At 47.5% G+C, this 18,046-nt stretch overlaps 2 protein-coding genes across 2 annotated transcripts; one reads left to right on the forward strand and one right to left on the reverse strand.

Moving 5' to 3' along the window:
- The first annotated feature begins 951 nt into the window (after nt 1-951).
- On the forward strand, nt 952-14,267 carry lamb1b (laminin, beta 1b). The gene is made up of 33 exons (XM_057022191.1): nt 952-1,131; nt 1,369-1,541; nt 2,953-3,088; nt 4,113-4,186; nt 4,602-4,790; nt 4,879-4,942; nt 5,180-5,382; nt 5,632-5,752; nt 5,937-6,125; nt 6,253-6,429; nt 6,503-6,615; nt 6,694-6,773; nt 6,850-6,985; nt 7,071-7,229; nt 7,298-7,416; nt 7,493-7,613; nt 7,693-7,879; nt 8,036-8,179; nt 8,247-8,478; nt 8,553-8,710; nt 8,815-9,039; nt 9,177-9,394; nt 9,885-9,981; nt 11,022-11,391; nt 11,473-11,657; nt 11,730-11,971; nt 12,065-12,271; nt 12,345-12,489; nt 12,581-12,788; nt 12,866-13,007; nt 13,194-13,370; nt 13,456-13,615; nt 13,757-14,267. Exons 1-33 carry the CDS (start codon nt 1,098-1,100, stop codon nt 13,891-13,893), a joined length of 5,322 nt encoding a protein of 1,773 aa, XP_056878171.1. The 5' UTR covers nt 952-1,097; the 3' UTR covers nt 13,894-14,267.
- Nucleotides 14,268-14,418: 151 nt separating this feature from the next.
- On the reverse strand, nt 14,419-17,355 carry eri1 (exoribonuclease 1). The gene is made up of 7 exons (XM_057022323.1): nt 16,950-17,355; nt 16,487-16,668; nt 16,193-16,409; nt 16,027-16,110; nt 15,846-15,955; nt 15,657-15,771; nt 14,419-15,029 (listed from the first exon to the last, which is right to left on the reverse strand). The coding sequence occupies exons 1-7, from the start codon at nt 17,019-17,021 to the stop codon at nt 14,787-14,789; spliced, it is 1,023 nt and encodes a 340-aa protein (XP_056878303.1). The 5' UTR covers nt 17,022-17,355; the 3' UTR covers nt 14,419-14,786.
- Nucleotides 17,356-18,046: the final 691 nt, after the last annotated feature.

Here is an 18,046-nt window from a genome sequence, read left to right on the forward strand (position 1 = left end):
AGGTCGTTTTGAAAGAGGTAAATGAACCTTCGTGAAGCTTTTGTCGGCTTTCTTTAAAATAAAATAAAAAGTGCTTCGTCTCTCTTCCTCCTGCTTCAGCTGTGCTGAAATTTAAATGACTCATTCCACTTCCACCTTTCTGTGCACTCGGTTGCACAGTTAGAAGAAATGGCTTTCATATAAGTGATTGCATGATTGTTCTCTTTCCTGGCTGCATGCTGAGGTTAATTTATCTGACATCATTTCCACCAGCCATTGCACAATTAATATTAGCTATAAGAGAAACCTTGAGCTGGGTTTTAAAGAACAAATGAAAACTTTTCTGAGCCATTCTTTGGAAAGGTAACTGTGTGGTAGCTCTGACAGGAAGCATATTAGTAGGAAGACTTCTTTTTTAAAGTATATTCATCAGCTATTATTATTATTATATTATTATTATTATTATTATAGTAGTAGTAGTAGTAGTAGTAGTAGTAGTAGTAGTAGTACAATTAGTATTATTAGTATTGTAGTAGTCAATGTTGTTGTAGTTCTTGTTTAGGACACAGGGGGCGGTGTTGCTGCATGTACCTCGATTAATCATTAGAAATTGTTTATATTGAGGAAAATATGAAAAGATTTAATATTTACTGGCAAGGATTTGGGAATGATTTACATTCAGAATGCACGATGTGACGCTTACAAACCGATTCAGCTGGCACGTCTTCCATTTTGTTTTTGATAAACGGATTTGCCCAGTTAAATAGGACAAACCCAAGAAAAAGTTAAACGTTAATATTTTCAGTGCGCATTGCTACTTTATTTCTATTTCTAACCCCAGTTACAAAATAAATTAGAGAGTTTATATGTGACTTCTAATCGAAAAGGCGTGATTTCATGCAAACCCGTGTGTTGGAGTCACGGCATGCGCGTTCACGCTGAGGGGGCCAGAGCTTCTGTGGGAATCAGTCAAAAGTCCAACCCTACTGACATCGTCCCCACGCTAGACTGCGCACTTCTGCCAAAATCTCCTCCTGTTCTCGCTCCTTAACGCGCACCCACAACCCGGATCAACATCATCGACGCGCAGACGCGACGCCGATGTTCCAAGGTCGGACATGTCGCCCGTAATCCTCGTTCTGACAACTTTGGGTGAGTTCTATCTGTTGTGTTTGTGCGTGAATCTGCCGAACTGTTAATGTAATCCAGACGCGAATGGTTCCCTCCCTGCGCTCTCCGCGATGGTGGCGCATGGGGGGAACACAGGGGTCGCGGCAGGAAATTATGACAGATCCGCATCTAAAGTTTGCAATTTTATTCTGATTAAACAAGATTGGAGTGTTTACTTGACATTCCGGTCCAGAATCCCGACTGTGCTCTTCTCTGCAGCCCTGTGCTGCTCCGTGCGGGCGCTGCTGCCGGAGCTGGCAAATGTGTGCACGGAGGGCAGCTGCTACCCCGCCACAGGTGACCTGCTGATCGGCCGGGCGCACCGGCTGGTCGCCTCCTCCACCTGCGGCCTGAGGCGCCCGGAACACTTCTGCATCGTCGGGCACCTGGAGGTGAGAGAAGGGTTCCGCCACATCTGCGCGTGTTCATCTCCTCCAACTAACGTTTTAAACTCCAAACATTACAATTCAAACAATACAATTTGACTTTAAATTGCGTCTAACGGTCTCTGCGGTTCCGTTTTCTGTGCTGATGGTTAAATCCAATCAAGAAAACTTCCACTAAAAGTTTTACAACAGAGAACTCTTTGTTTGTTCTTCAAAACGTCTGAATTCTGAGGAGAATTTGGGGCTGATAATAAGAGACTGTTATTAGCACTGCTGACTGTGTACTTGACACTTTTATGGCTGTAATTTACTTCTTAGGATTCCCGTCTCATCCTCCATATTACACCCATTCCTAATTATGTGTATCTTGATATAATTTTGACAGAGACTGGCAGTAAAATAGATCCTGTTAACATCAAGGAAAGACACAATAATCCGTTATTTGACATTCCAACTTGAAAAATGGTTCTGCTGCTTGTCGTGGGAGTTCAGACATTCCTCTTTACAATAAAAGCGCTGTTTCCTGCACAATGTCTTCTCTGGAAGGGGGGGGGTGATATAGGGATTTTTGGAAATATTCTAACGACCCCTGCCGCCTCCCAACATTTGGCGAGGAGGCGGCGTGAATGCCGTCCTTGTGGGAGCTTTCGTGAGCTTCCTGAGGATGAGTGTGAGCTGCCCCAGATGTTGAAGAGGGGAGGGTGAAGAGACCACTAAGGCGAAGGACTCGGTCAGTTTCAGCATATTTGGCAGGGACACCATGAAATTGAGAAACTTGTGTTTTTGTTTTTTTTCACACCGTAATACCAAGAGATTGAATGTGTGTGTGCGTGTGTGTGCCAAAGCATCTGCTGTGCAGACAAAGCCCTGCTGACAAGTACGGTCCAGGCTCGTCATGTAGAGGAGGAGCTCTCTGTGACCTAATGACCATCATTGCATCACAATAATTGAATGTTTTGGTTATTTAATCATTTAGTCAGGAGGGTCAAAGGTCAAATCCCTGCAGCCGAAACAATTTCATTTGTCGAAGACCTTGTCGGCACCTCCCCATCCTTCACGTGATGGTTTTGGACTGAACTGATTCTGTTAGCTTGTTCGCCGGGGCCTCAGCGGCGCGGCGTGACGGTTTCCGCCTTTTCCCAACAGCTGACACGTGGTTTTAACAAGAACGCCCCGAAGGAGCTTCTCCTCTCACATGAGAGACGAGTTTAGATAAAGAAATGCAGCTCAGATGTGGAGGACAAGAGCACGAGGAGCTCAAAAAGAACCCAAATCACCCTATTATGATTTATTCTCCTCCATAACAGTGTAAACAGATCATTTAACAGATGTATTTGATAATGTTACAGCTAGCTTTGTTTATTTATGTCTATAATAGGCAAAATGTGCCTTTTAACTGTCCCTGTCTCTGTTTCAGGAGGAGACAAAATGCTTTATGTGCGACTCCCGGGACATGTATGAGGAAGACAGCAACCCCAACAGCCACACGATCGAAAATGTGGTCACCACATTCGGCCCCAACCGCTTCAAAACCTGGTGGCAGTCGGAGAACGGTGAGTCGGGGGAACATTCCAACCACCACAATGACCGGGTTTTATTATTTTTTTTAATCTTTTTTGAGCAGAATGACAGAGTCGGGACAGAGAGCGTCGTGTGACCGGCCCGCCGCTGCGTTCTCATGGGAATGAGAGCCCAGTAATGACTAGACAGGAGATCACAGGGCCTGGCACTGCAGCCAATCACAGCAGGGTGGGGGGGCGTGGCCTACAGGTGTGCAGATGAGAACAGGTGTGCGCAGGGGCAGATGTGTCACCACTGGAACACGCTCAGGCCTTCAAAGCATTGGGAGTGGAAGTGTGTAATGAGACAACGTAGATTTGAGCAATTTTCCTCCACGTCCTTCTGCAAACAAGCCCCGCCCTCTTTTCCTCCCCAACATACATTCTGCACACACACTTCAGATGCGGCGTTCCCTCTGAGCGGTGGGAAACTGTCAGAGGCGTGAGTCATGGAGGGCGAAGCAGCCAGCAGCGCAGATGGCCCTGAAACAGCAGGAAGCTGCAGACAGACAATGGCGTTCTGTGGGACTTCCTAATTCCCCCCGTGGTGCTGCTCCAGTTCCAGTTTGGCTCTTGAAGCCAGTTCCAGTCTTCAGGGCTGATAGCTGCACTAGATATTTGCACGGGTGCCAAATTTAAAAGCTAAAAGAAAACACTCAACTTACATTGTTGATCTAAAAGAGTTCTAGATTCACAGTTAGCATGCTAACTTGCTAGTATAGTCTTGTCATAGCTGTTTGTGGGTTTAGACATTTATAAAATAAGATTTGAATTCCCTCCAAGTTTGTCCTGTTCTACCAACTTGTGGGATGAGCCGGCCGCCTGTTGCATTAGCTCGCTGTTTCAATGCTTAAAGTGCAGCACAGTCCAGAGCACATGAGAGAACATGCTAGCAGAAACGCAGAGAAAATGTGTAAATATTTAAACGAATGTCTGCAGTTTTTAATAAAATGGTTTTTTTTTGCAGAACAGTTGCAGAGAAGATTTAATTGTTTCATTTCATGGTTTCATGCCGCAGGTGTGGAGAACGTGACCATCCAGCTGGACCTGGAAGCCGAGTTTCATTTCACACATCTTATCATGACCTTCAAGGTGCGCGGAGCCTCACACACGCACACACATAAAATCAGGCGCATATTTCATACAAATACTCCCGTACGGATGGCATGGAGATAAAACACAGCACAGAGGAATGAGGAATGTGGAAAATGGTTCTGGTGTCTGGAGAACAGTGGTAGGAGAAGATGGATGGAGAGGAGGATGAAGCCATTAAATCATTTGCCCAACTCCTGCTATTCATTCTACCCTTAACAGACAGTCAGAACCTCAGATACACCTGTGTCCCTTCTCATTCGGAGACAAGTAATTTTCCCACCAAGTAATTACTGATTTTCGGATGCTTATTAGCAGAAAGAAAGGGGGGGGGGGGGGGGTTGTCCACCCTGTGTAGAATTCACCTCTAAAATGAAGTTGAATCAAATTTTAGCTCCTCGTTCTCGCCTGACAGACTTTTCGGCCCGCTGCCATGTTGATCGAGCGCTCCATGGACCGCGGGGCCACGTGGCAGATTTACCGCTACTTCGCCAGCAACTGTGAGGCGTCCTTCCCCGGCGTGTCCACGGGGCCGCTGGCCAAAGTCGACGACATCATCTGCGACTCCCGTTACTCGGACATCGAGCCGTCCACAGAGGGGGAGGTCAGGCTTTTGTCTCGACGCTGAGTCGTGTATAATGTCCAATATTACAGAATCTGGATGTTGTGATGAGCTCACTTTTCTTTTTTAGGTGATATTTCGGGTGCTGGACCCTGCGTTCGAGATTGAAGACCCTTACAGCCTGAGAATACAGAGTAAACTCTCTCTCACACACACACACACACACACACACACACACACACACACACACACGTGAAGTATGCAGTGAATGTCGTAAGTTTGTGAGGAAACATCCACCATGTCTTTGAAGGCCAGGAAAATGAACTTGTGTGTGTGTGTGTGTGTGTGTGTGTGTGTGTGTGTGTGTGTGTGTGTGTGTGTGTGTGTGTGTGTGTGTGTGTGTGTGTGTGTGTGTGTGTGTGTGTCTGCAGACATGCTGAAGATCACAAACCTCCGGGTAAACTTCACGAAGCTCAACACGCTGGGCGACAACCTACTCGATTTCCGTGACGAGGTGACGGCGAAATACTACTACTCCCTCTACGACATAGTCGTCCGTGGCAACTGCTTCTGCTATGGCCACGCTTCCGAGTGCCAGCCCATCCACGAACCTCCGCCTGGAAAAGAGGGCATGGTACACACACACACACACACACACACACACACACACCACACACACACACACACACACACATCTACATGAAAGAAAGTTCATGCTACAAATGTTGAGTGTTTATGGTTGATTTTATTTATAAATGGCCCCCAACCACTTCAACTCTATGACGGGCAACTTGGGAAATTTTCATTTCTTTTCTCATTAATGTGTTTTAAATACCACTACCCACACTATTAATAATAAAACTAGACTATCATGATTGTCTAGGTCCATGGACATTGTGTCTGTAAACACAATACCGATGGTGTAAACTGCGAACGCTGCCAGGACTTCTACAACGATCTGCCATGGAAACCAGCAGTGGGGCGAAGCACACACACCTGCAAAAGTAAGAACACACTTACTTTTTAGGGAGGTGTTAATCTGACTTCTGACTAATCTTTTAGCTCATAAAATGTTCTTTTATGTAAGACTACATGAGAAGCTACTGACCACCTTTAATCCATTATTTCATATCTTGAATTGTGTTGTTGACGTTAGTAATTCTCAACACTAAAATGCTTTTCTCTCAGAGTGTGAGTGTAACCAACACACCACGGAGTGCCACTTTGACATGGCTGTGTACATGACGACTGGCAACGTGAGCGGAGGCGTGTGCGATGACTGTAAACACAACACGGTTGGACGACAGTGCGAGCAGTGCGCCCCCTTCTACTATCAGCACCCCAACCGAGACCTGAGGGACCCCAATGTGTGCGAGCGTGAGTGGGCACTAATGATCGGAACCTTTCCAAAACTGGCACAGATTTTCGATTTTTAGCTAGCGGACTCAGTTTTAGTGAAACTATTGCCTTTAAATGCAGTTATCCTTCCTTTTAATATCCCTAGCGTGCAACTGTGACCCCAGCGGGTCCCTGCAGGGTGGACTGTGCGACGCGCGGACAGACGTGGTGGCCGGGCTCCTTTCAGGCCAGTGTCGGTGCAAAGCTAACGTGGAGGGAGAGCGTTGCGACAACTGCAGACAAGGTTACTTTGGATTGGGACGCGGGCCGGACGGCTGCCTGCGTAAGGACCCTTTTTCCATATCTTTCACTGTTTTAACCACTGTGGGAAGAATGATTGAATGAGTTTTTTGCAGCATGTACATGTAACCCACTGGGCACGTTGCCTCGAGGGAACCCCTGTGACTCACACACAGGAAGCTGCTTCTGCAAGCGCCTCGTTGAGGGATACGCCTGCGACCAGTGTGTGGTGAGGATCCAGAATCAAACGGGCGCCTCATCTGGACAACAAAAACACAAACGTCCCCTCTTGCTTCTTTTCCTGTAGGCGGAGCACTGGGGCCTGTCCAATGACATGGACGGGTGCAGGCCATGTGACTGCGACCACGGCGGCGCTCTGAACAATAAGTGAGCTGGAGCGGCACATTTAATGAGAAGAATTTTGATTGTGTCGTATCTAAGACAAAAACGTCCACCTCCGCAGCTGTGACCCTCAGTCGGGGCAGTGCGTATGCCGGGAGCACATGTTCGGACGACGCTGCGACCAGGTGGAGTCCGGTTTCTACTTCATCGCTCTGGATCACTACACCTACGAGGCCGAGGACGCCAAGCACGGACCTGTGAGCGCCACTGATGCACCGTCGCCTCAGTTTCCTGTTCGCTTCCATGTTCTGCATCCATCTGTGTTTATGTCCCCTCTCTTAGGGGGTTAAGCTGGTCCCCAGACCTTATCCTCTGGATCGCAGGCCTACCTGGACCGGTATGGGGTTCGTCAACATGCCCGAGGGAACTTACTTGGAGTTCACCGTCGACAACATCCCAGAGTCGATGGACTACGACATCCTTGTTCGCTACGAACCTCAGGTAACAAAGGAACGTTTACATGCAGGGTTCGGGTCTCCCGGTATCTGAACCTGACGGATGCGTTTCAGTTGCCAGACCAGTGGGAGAAAGTGAGCATCCAAGTTCAGCGTCCCGGCGAGTCGGGTCACTGCAGGAACTCCATCCAGAGCGGAGACCAGCAGTCCATCTCGCTGCCGCCGGGGTCCAGGTGAAACACGAGGGTGGCGCGCCTGCTCTTGCTAGCTCGGCGCACACGCTCACCGCTGTGTCGCCTATTTTTTCAGGCACGTGCTGCTGTTGAATCCCGTGTGCTTCGAGGAAGGTCTGAGCTACACGGTCCGCCTCAGCCTACCGCTCTACTCCTCCGTCAGATACATCCAGAACCCGTACACGCTCATCGATTCGGTTCGGCCAGGTTGACTTTAAAGCCTTCGCCGTTGACACCTGACTCATCTTTGATGGCCTCTCCTCCTCCTCTTTACAGTTGGTGCTGATACCCCGGCTAAGAGAGATGGACATGTTCCACGGGGTGGAGGGCGAGGGGGCGTGGGACACCTTCCAGCGCTACCGGTGTCTGGAAAGCAGCCACAGCATCATCAAAAGCCCCATAACGGAGATCTGTAACAGCTACATCTTCAGCGTCTCGGCTCTGCTTCACAAAGGAGCCATGGGTGTGTAAGACAAGAGCAGAGGAGAGCGTTAAATATTTCAATTCTGGCTTTTCCGGGGCTTTTGAAAATTTAATCCAGATTGCTTTTAACTTTAGCCATAAGTAGATACATCAGCAGACTAACACTTCCCCTATCCTTCTAAATAAAATTTCCCAGCATGCCAGTGTGACCCTCAGGGCTCGCTAAGTGCATTGTGTGAGACCAGCGGCGGCCAGTGTCAGTGCCGACCCAACATCAGGGGCAGGAACTGCGACAGTTGCGCCCCGGCCACTTACCAGTTCAGCCCCTCCGGCTGCAGAGGTAAAGAGTCGCGCGTAAACAGATGCAGATTGGTCTGGAAGCCTAATGATTCCTGTCGCATCCCCAGCGTGCGAGTGCGACCCCCGGGGGTCAGTGAGCTCCTTCTGCCACGAGACGACGGGCCAGTGCACGTGCGTTCCGGGGGCTACGGGGCGCCAGTGTTCGCACTGCCTGCCGGGTCACTGGGGCTTCCCCCAGTGCCGACCATGTCACTGTAATGGCCACAGCGACTACTGCCACCCCCAGACTGGACAGTGTCAGAGCTGCAGAGATTTCACCACCGGACACCACTGCGAGAGGTAGTCGGAGCGTGACCCAGCGCCCCCGGCTCGCCATTTCGAGCTTCTAAACTCACCTTGGGTATGACTTCCAGGTGTCTAGATGGTTACCACGGTGATCCAGAGTTGGGGTCAGGTGATCACTGCCGCCCCTGCATGTGTCCCGACGGCCCGCAAAGTGGACGTCACTTCTCCGACAGCTGTTATGTCTTGGCTCAGCGGCTGGTGTGTGTGTGCAGTCCCGGCTACAGAGGTACAAACACACACTCGTTAATGGGTTCTCGTTAACAGCCCAAAATGTCTTCACCTCTAATTGCCCCCACCTGCTGTGACTTCCTGTTTCCTGTGTACCTCCAGGCCCCAAGTGCGACCAGTGCGCTCCGGGTCACTTCGGGAACCCTCTGGTGCCCGGGGGCCGCTGCGTGCCCTGCCAGTGCAACGACAACATCGACATGCACGATCCCCAGTCATGTGATGCCCAGACGGGTGCCTGTATCAGGTGCCTGTACCACACCGAGGGCTATGCGTGCCAGCACTGCAAAGCGGGTTACTACGGCAACGCTGTCGCTCAAAGCTGTAGGAGTAAGTATGTTTATCAGGGTATTTCCCAGTTATGAGTGGGTTGTTTTCTTAGTTCCAAATGAAAGAAATGAACATTTGTCTTATTGACCTTGTGTGTGTCCCTCTGGTGCACGTTGCTGCTCTTCCCCCTCTCGCAGAGTGCATGTGTGACTCCGTTGGCACGCTCCCCCGGGCCTGTTCGTCCCCCGAAGAATGTGAATGCAACCAGCACAGCGGCCAGTGTCCCTGCAAATCAAATGTGATCGGGCAGAACTGCGACCGCTGCGCTCCGGACACCTGGAACATCACCAGCGGGACGGGCTGCCAGAAGTGCAACTGCGACCCCGTCCACTCTTTTGGATCCTCCTGCAACGAGGCGAGTCTGGCACATGGTGAAAGCCAAAACCAGCAGCTGCTCCAGTTAGCTCTTGCGCCACATGACGTATGACAGAGCTCAGGCCCAGAATTTTGTCTCTCAGCAAATGATCCACTGCCAGATTTCCTTCCGCGATGTGGGAACTAGCCGGGGTTTATTCCAGCAGGAACTCCACTGAGGAAAAAGCTGCTACAATCTGTCATTGTAACCCATCATGGGTGTGTAGCTATTGAATAAATGGGCTCCAGCTGTGAGCCAGTTGTTTCAGGTCCAAACAAATCAGCAGGTGAACACAAGAGGAACACATTCAGCCGCGCAACATGGCTGTTCATCACAGGAAGGAAGTCTTGGAATACACCCTGGAATAAAATATTTGAGGGGGTCGTGTCGCCACGCTAGAAATATCTATTGTGTCCCGAAAAACATGAATCATTCTGCTTCAGAGAAGAAGCTGGTCTCACTCCTCCTCTTCCTGTCTCACTTCCTGTAGGTCACCGGACAGTGCTCGTGCAAACCCGGCTTCGGCGGCAGGACATGTCGGGAATGCAGGGAGCTGTTCTGGGGAGATCCAAAGGTCAAATGTCATGGTAAAAAGCAAGCTTTCATGAGTCAGTGTTTACTCACACAAATATTAAACAGTGCATTTTTTTAAAAAAGTCATAAAAACAGAAGCTCAGGCCTTTAAATATTTAGTATTTTACCAAACTTTTGGAATAATATCACCCCTTTCTATTGTAAATAAATGAATAATATTCTGAAATAGGATTCCACAATAATATTTCATAGGAATACGGAGCAGGTAGTGGTCACTTTGGTCTTTATTCTGTCTTCAATAACGTTCGCCCGGGACTGGAGCTGCATTCCAGTGTGGAAACTGTTTGACTGGTAAAAAAAACAAAACAGCCAAGTTGAGGCCACAGCGAGGCCTTTGAATCATCTCCTCGGTGTGTTTACAGAACTGTGGATCTGTTCACCAAATAAGGCTGGAAGCGCACGTTGAGGGGTTTCAAAATGTCCTGGTCACCCCTGAGCGTATTTAATCGAAATGCTTTCCTTTCAACTGCGAATGGGAAAGGTTTGATTGCAGTCAAACATCTGCTGAGTGGATCCGTGTGCACTCATGTGCAGCTCACAGTAGCTTGGGAAAAAGGAAGGTGAAGGGAAAGGAAAAAAAGCGAAGGGAATGACCTCGCCCTCCTGGCTCATGAGAAGCAGATGTTCTCCAGAACTCCCAGGAATCCTATTTGTACCAACACCCAGAGGAATTATTCCATATGTATTCCTCACAGCGGCCAGACCAGCTGGGCCCTCTAATCTCTGATGATTCATGGGAAAAACTGGCTGCACAACTGGAAGCTGTGGGAGTAAAGCCTGTGTGGCGATGAAGATAAGAACTCTTCATCATTCCGCACTTTACTGTAGCAAAAAGCCACTTTGGCTTCCTAAACTGTGCTGTGTTTTTTTGGGGGGAGCATTTGGCCCTTCGAGGTCACGCCACGTTTATTTACCAGGCTGAGCTCATATTTCCTGTTTAGACTCTCCACAAATCAAAATGCTCAAAATTCAAAATGCAGGAACAATGTGTAGAAGTTCTCGGGCTTTCATAATGTCTCTCTCATGTTCCCAGCTTGCGATTGCGACCCACGTGGAATCTCCAGCGAGCAGTGCCATCGCGCCACCGGCCAGTGCACGTGTGTGGAGGCGGCGTCTGGCCCACGCTGTGACCAGTGTGCCAGGGGCTACCAGGGCCAGTTCCCCGCCTGTGAACCCTGCCACCAGTGCGTCGCTGTCTGGGATGTGGTTGTCGGGGAGCTGACCAATCAGACGCGGCGCCTGGAGGTGCAGATAGCCGAGCTCCAAAGCAGCGGCGTGACCGCTCCCTATAAGGAGTTGATCAGCAGCCTCGAGAAAAACGCCAAGGCTGTCAGAGACATCGTGGAGAGCAACCCTGCCTCGGCGAAGCTGGAGGAGATAAAAGAGCTGATGCATCAGATTACGTACGTACCCCAACAGCTCCGCAACAGTGTCGGCCATCTGTGCGTGCGCTCATCAATCCGTTACTATTGTTGCATCTTCAGAGGCATGATGTCCTTCCTGACCGGAGAGCTGAACACGACAGAAGAGACCTTGCTGCTCCTCCATGGTGACGCCAACGCCACCGAAGTAAACCTGGACTCGCTGACGGAGGGCATCATCCAGCTTGAACTGAGCATCAAAGACCTGAGAGAGCAGGTTTACAACGTCAAGAACGCCAACATTCAGGGTGAGAACCCGCGTTCTTGTGTTGGGGAGACAAACACGTCATCAGCGTGTTTATTCAGGTGCATATTTTCAGGTGCCTTGGACACGATTTCAACCGCACACGCGCAGTCAACGATGGCGGAGAGCCTCGTTAACGCTTCCACCAGTAATCCAGGAAGCACCGTGAATCAGTCGGCCGCGTCACGCCAGGCCACGGAGGAAAAAATGAGCAGCAGCAGCAAAGAGTTCGATCGCAAGCACCAAAGAAACGTGAAGAAGCTGGACAAACTGTCAGAAGAGCTGGATCAGTTCAACTTGACGGCTCTCAGCGAACAGGTGAGAAAGGCTCGGCGTGCTAAAACCCCTAAACACGGCCGATGGACGTCCCTCGAACTTCAACTAAATCGAGCAAATATTCTGTCTCGGTAGACATGCGGTGGCGCAGCTGAAGGTGATAGCTGCTCTGGCTCCCATTGTGGTGGTTTAGGTTGTACCGGTGAAGATGGAGGACCTCGGTGCGGAGGAGAGGGATGCAAAGGCTTTGTGACAGCGTCGAAAACTGCTCTAAAATCAGCCAAAGACCTGGACCAGGACATCCTAGCAGCAATGCAGGAGGTGGACAAGCTTTCCTCGATGGTGAGTAAACAAAAAAACTCAAGGTCAAATCAAGGAGGAGGTGAATGTTGAACTTTCCTTCTTTGTGGTGAAGGTGTGGGAGGCCAAGAAACGTGCGAATGAGGCTAAAGCTAACGCCATGGAGGTGCTGATCAAATCCAACCGCAGCAAAGAGAGAGTGGAACAGAGCAACGAGCAACTGCGAGACCTCATCAAAGAGATCCGAGACCTGCTGACAAGTGAGATAGCAGAGTAAAATTAAACAATATGGTGCCTCAAAACTATGTGATGTGAAAGTGACTGAGGGATGCTCTGACTGTGACCATCCAGATGAAAGAGCGAACGTCTCAGTGATTGAGGCCGTCGCTAACGAGGTGTTGGCCCTTGAGATGCCCACATCAGTGGAAAAGCTGAACGAGCTAACCAAGGAGATCAAGGAGAAGGTCAACGCTCTGACCAGCGTGGACACGATCCTCAGCCAGAGCGCCGAAGACGTCTCGGCTGCTGAGGTGCTGCTGAAAGAGGCCATGGCTGCCAGGTAACGCGTGTTCGTTAGTTATAGCTATTATTAAGTCTTTTGTGTTCTAAAACACTTTGTATTTTCTATCTCCTCAGTGAGCAGGCGTCAACCTTAAAGGAGACAATAGAGGCGGCGCAGGCGGCGCTGAACGAGAGTGAACGGGCTCAGAACGTTGCCATGGACGCCATCCAATTGGCCCAGAATAACACCAAGACCACACTGGACCTGCTGGTCTCTGTGAGTCTGGAAAACATCTAAAAAGCTCATTTATGCTGTTATTTATGTACAAAACTAGACTTCATTATGGCAAACACTGCCCCCTATGGGTTCTCGTGATACTGCAACTTTTTGCTGTATATTTTTCAAACTCACTCCAAACAGTCCTGATATTTGAAGTTTGACGTTTGCATCTGCGTGCGTCAGGTGGAGTCAGAGACGGCCACGTCAGAGTTGAAGCTCAGTAACACCACAGGACGTCTGCTCCTGCTGGAGAGGGAGGTGGGCCTGTTAAGACAGAACAGCCTGGAGGTGAACCGGCTGGAAGAGACGGCCAAAGTGATCAGCGAGCAAGCCAAAGTGAACGCAGAGGAGGCCCAGAAGGTCCCCACCAAAACTCGCACACATCCACAGCAGTATTACAGATAGGAATTTGTGGAGACATAGTGTTACGCCTGATTATATGCAGGAGTTTGACGTGGAGCTGAAGAACAAGTTGGAGGAGGTGGAGGATCTAGTGGAGGACAAAGGGGATATGGTGCTGCAGGGGACGAGGAGAGCAGATAAACTTCAGCAGGAGGCCAAAGAGCTGCTCGCCCAGAGCCGCGAGAAGCTGCAAAGACTCGAAGGTGTCCGGTTTACTCTATTTTACACATCCGTGTCGTACTGCACTGAACCACCAGGGGGCGGTCCAGACATTTTGGTCTGAAGATTTCAAAGATTCAAAAATTCCCGGTAAATCAACTTGCTGTCACTTCCCGTTTCTCCAGAATTGGAGAAGGCCTATGAGTCGAATCAGCAAATCATGGAGAAGAAGGCGGAGGAGCTGGTGGAGCTGGAGAAGGCGGCTCGTCAGATCCTGGAGGAGATCGGCTACAAAGTGACGCTGTACAGCACTTGTCTGTGACCCAGCGGCGCTCTGGCAGGGATCTTTATGGTGCTAAATGCTTTTGAAGTGAAATTGAATGATTATTGGCAGATTCTATGATTGGCACACATGTAAACTGGCACCTAAGACCCATTTTAACCATTCCAGTAGGTTTTCAGATACAACTGAGCTATAAAAGATGTTACAATCTGTATTTAAGAGTCAACAATTTAGAAGAACTTGTATAAAATAAATGACTATCAGACAATAAGCCATATTTGATAAAAGATGAATATTAAAAGTTTTTATGTTAGTTAATGAAACATTCAGGTTTCTTTAGTTATCAGCCTAAGGTAATTTGAATATAATTATGATGTAACTCACCCCATCACGTGAATAAAGATGTAAAACTAGTTCTTCTGCCAGATGATTCAGAATGTTGCATGTTAGCTTCCCAATCTGTGCAGTTAATAAGGGATTCACTAAAAACTAAAGAGGCAACAACACCTGGAAGATCGCAGTAGAGTAATTCCAATGATTCACTTCAGGCTAAAAGACACAGAATTTTTGGTCATGAAGAGAATAACACCTTTATTATCCTTTATGTAAATTTGTCTTATGAAAAGTGGTAATCGTCATTGTGTAATAGCTCAGTCTCTCAAGTTTTTCTGTCATCTTAACAGAAAAAAAAAAAAATCACACATTATGATACAACTGAAAGGCATTCAAAAGGCTGATTAGCAGCTCAATAAGGGGTGGTCAGTGTCAAGAGAGTACTCGTTCTAAAACAAGAAATGATGGCCGTGCTCGAAACCACGGAGGTCCGAATCTAGCGTGAATGAAAATAAAACTCCAGCTTTAACGGCAGCTGTAAAAGTGCTTCCTTTCCCACACGTGCGTGGTGCAGAGTTCCTGTCCGAGGGTCAGCGAGTCTACTCTCTGCTGCGGGGGCTGTGTGGCGCCGGAGCTCCTTCTACAGGAGCCGAGCTGGGAACAGACAAGAGCTGGCCGGCGTGCATGCGTTCGTTGACGCGGAGCTGGCATCCGTCCTGCAGCATCCGGACAGCTATCCTGGCAATGTTGCGCGAATCATCCAGGCCACAGTGAGGACGACCGCTGTACGTCAGACCCAACTTCTCCAGCATGGTGCTCAGCTTGGTCTGTGTTCGGGACACCTGGGGAGAAGAAAATACAGCTATTTGGAAGAACTTCACTCTTTAATTAATAGTTTACAGCAACATTATTGGCCGATCAGTTATGTAGCTGTGGCACTCAAATATGTAGATGGAAACTCAGATTTCAAAAAGAAGGAAGATTTTCTTTTTCCTCATCCTCGATTAAGTAACCTAAAGGTGAGTAAGAGTCAAAGGTGCTTCTTTTATTTCAATCTTAAAGTGACTGTTTTATCACTTAGTTGCTCAACAGCTATATAAAATCCAATATACAGGTTTTCAAATTTGTGATTTGATGCAGTTTTGAATTTAAAAATAAAAAATTTATGCTTAAATGACAGCCTATTTGAATTGAACAGCACAATTTGCAATAGTGGGTGTGAGGTTTTGATTTTTATTGTCTAGCCATCATGCTGTCAGATTAAATTGATCTATGATACAATATACAAAACTATGTTTACTTCCTATAAAAAGGCCATGCAGATATTAAACAATAAAAACTAAAAATCTTAGGATTCTTTGCTAATCACCCCACATTAATATTTAACATGTAGGTTAGTAGGATGGATCAAAGAAGTTAAAAAATAGCCCCAAAATGTTTTCTCTCATAAAGACTATTGAACTCTGAACCTTGTAGAAGTTTCTGTAAGATTTCCTTATGTTTATCCACTTCTTTGCAAACTGAGGATATCTGATCCGGCTGATCTGACACTGGATGTTGAGGAACTTGCTCATATCCCAGGATCTGAAAACAAAACAACGCTTAGATTTTACGAAACCAACGCAGACAGGCACGTATATCAACGGGTTCGAACGTACCCATCAGTCAGAATGGCGTATTTATACTTTGTTCCGAGTTCCCTCTCCTGGAGCCAAGCTACAACTCGCTCAAGAACAGCTGGAAACGAATCTGCCTCATCGACCATCTTCTGCTCAACACAACAACAACTGTTGTGACAACTTTAAAGATAACAATCTGAATAACCAGGGCTTAACCTACCTGTGTGATTCCTGTCAACTTCACGCAGAAGTCTGAAAGCTGTGGGTTTAACTCTGGTTTTACGTATTCCTGAAACGAGTCCACCTGCCGGATAAATGAGGAAAAACATTTGGAAACGGCAGTGCGCGGTGGAGGAAGGCCACAAATCTTCAAAAACTTCACTTACAATTTCTAGAGTGTGCGTGTTGATAAGAACCATGGGGAATTCAATGATTTCGTGGTGGAAGTCTGAAGGATTGTCCACCTCACATGTCGCTTCAAAGTCCACCACGCAGATGTAATCGTAGTAGGTGTCAGTGAAGCCTCCTTCAGCTGCAGTTTGCATCAACTTCTGCCTCTTATAATGACTCTTCAGTCTCTTCTTCATGACATTCTTTACACCTCTTTAAAGCAAAGAGGACAGTTTATGAATTGTTTTGTCCCATGCACAAAGCGTGTAGATTCTTTTTGCATTATTTACCTCGTGTCAAGCTGCAGCTCTGCCAACTTCTTCTGCAGCTCGTTTTGGGACATGCGGTTGATGTGTCCATTAGTCACAGCGATCTCTTTGTACACGGGATGGCTAAAATCCCTGTTGGGCTGACATGTGGAAACCTGAGGGGCAGAGTCTTCTGCAGAGTAAACCTTTAGGCAAGGCTTTTCCTAAAATGACAGCAAAATAGCCATTAAAGTAGTTGTAGATGTAGTTGATTTGTAGACAGAAGATTAAGTTGGAAATAAGTGGTGCAGGGGAATCATGGTAAAACGGTAATAGACAGCACACATCACATAATATTGTTTATATGATAAATTACACATGTACCTTAATATTTTCCCATTAACAGTACAATTTCAGATCCCGATATGGAAATATTGATTATTATGTCCTTGCCTGTGAACAAATGTCGCAAACAACAAGAAGCTAGCTTGCCGCTCACACCAACCTTGTCTTCTTTTATGTTTGCCATCTTCACACTGACGTTTTTGGCATGAATGTTCTCCTTATGCTCGTCCATTTAAAGAGGGCGTCAATCCAAACGTTTGTTTACTTTTAGAAAACAACAACACATTAAATAATCTAACTTTCGTCGTTATAAAACAACATAAAACACTAGGCAGCTACATAGGTACCCAGGAAACCCTCCCGCCTGACTTCTTGATCGGGCCTTTTATAAAATGACGATCCGTTCTCAATTATTTTCCTCAAATAACAATTTAAAAAACGACGTACGTCTTATATCGAGAAAAAAAATCCATCAAAAACAAATAGTCGCCTGAAAGCAGCCGCTCATTGTGTATTGCATGAGCAAACTTTTATTGAGCTAGACAGCGACGACAACTTCCGCTTTGCGCCAAAACAACCGGATACTCGCGGCCGCCATCGTGTGGTGTGGATGACGCATAATCGTAAATACTGGCTACACAAGCGTTCTTCATGACAAACTGCTTATTAATAATAGTACCAAAATAAAATTCCCAAAAAGGGATGGTAAAGGACAGGATTTAGAAAAGAGGAAATATTATGACACTTACTGTAAGATTCAAATCTGGTCTGTTATTCTGGTTAACAGAATCTGGGATTAGTATTGGTCAAACTGGAATGACAAATCATTGGATTTTAATGTTTCATTTACAATTCCCATTGTTGGGCAGGAGATTTAAAGCATTGCTAGTTACAGAGATAACCTTATGGTTGTTATCCAAGCATAATGTTGCATACAAAAAGACAACAAAAGGATGGTAGCAGAGGTCTCGCAGAGTAGTAGAGGCCTTGATCCTCTAAAAGTCCAGGATCAGAGCCCTGCATTTCATTTGATCCCCACCGCATGTAGGCAAGTGACAGTAGCCTGGACTACATTCTTCCAGGTGTGGAACTTAATCGGGTGAAATCGGTCTGGGTTCCCTGTCCTCTGATGCAGTACCAATGAAGGTGGACTTCGTAAACTCAACAGGGTCAGGCTCAGCTTCCGCTGCTGCTGTGTGGAGGAAATCAGGACCACTCATCCATCGGTGAGGGTGCCGAAGTTATTTTAACTATTGG

The sequence above is a fragment of the Takifugu flavidus genome, chromosome 22 (genome assembly GCF_003711565.1).
Source record: "Takifugu flavidus isolate HTHZ2018 chromosome 22, ASM371156v2, whole genome shotgun sequence".
In the NCBI taxonomy this organism is placed as follows: domain Eukaryota; kingdom Metazoa; phylum Chordata; class Actinopteri; order Tetraodontiformes; family Tetraodontidae; genus Takifugu; species Takifugu flavidus.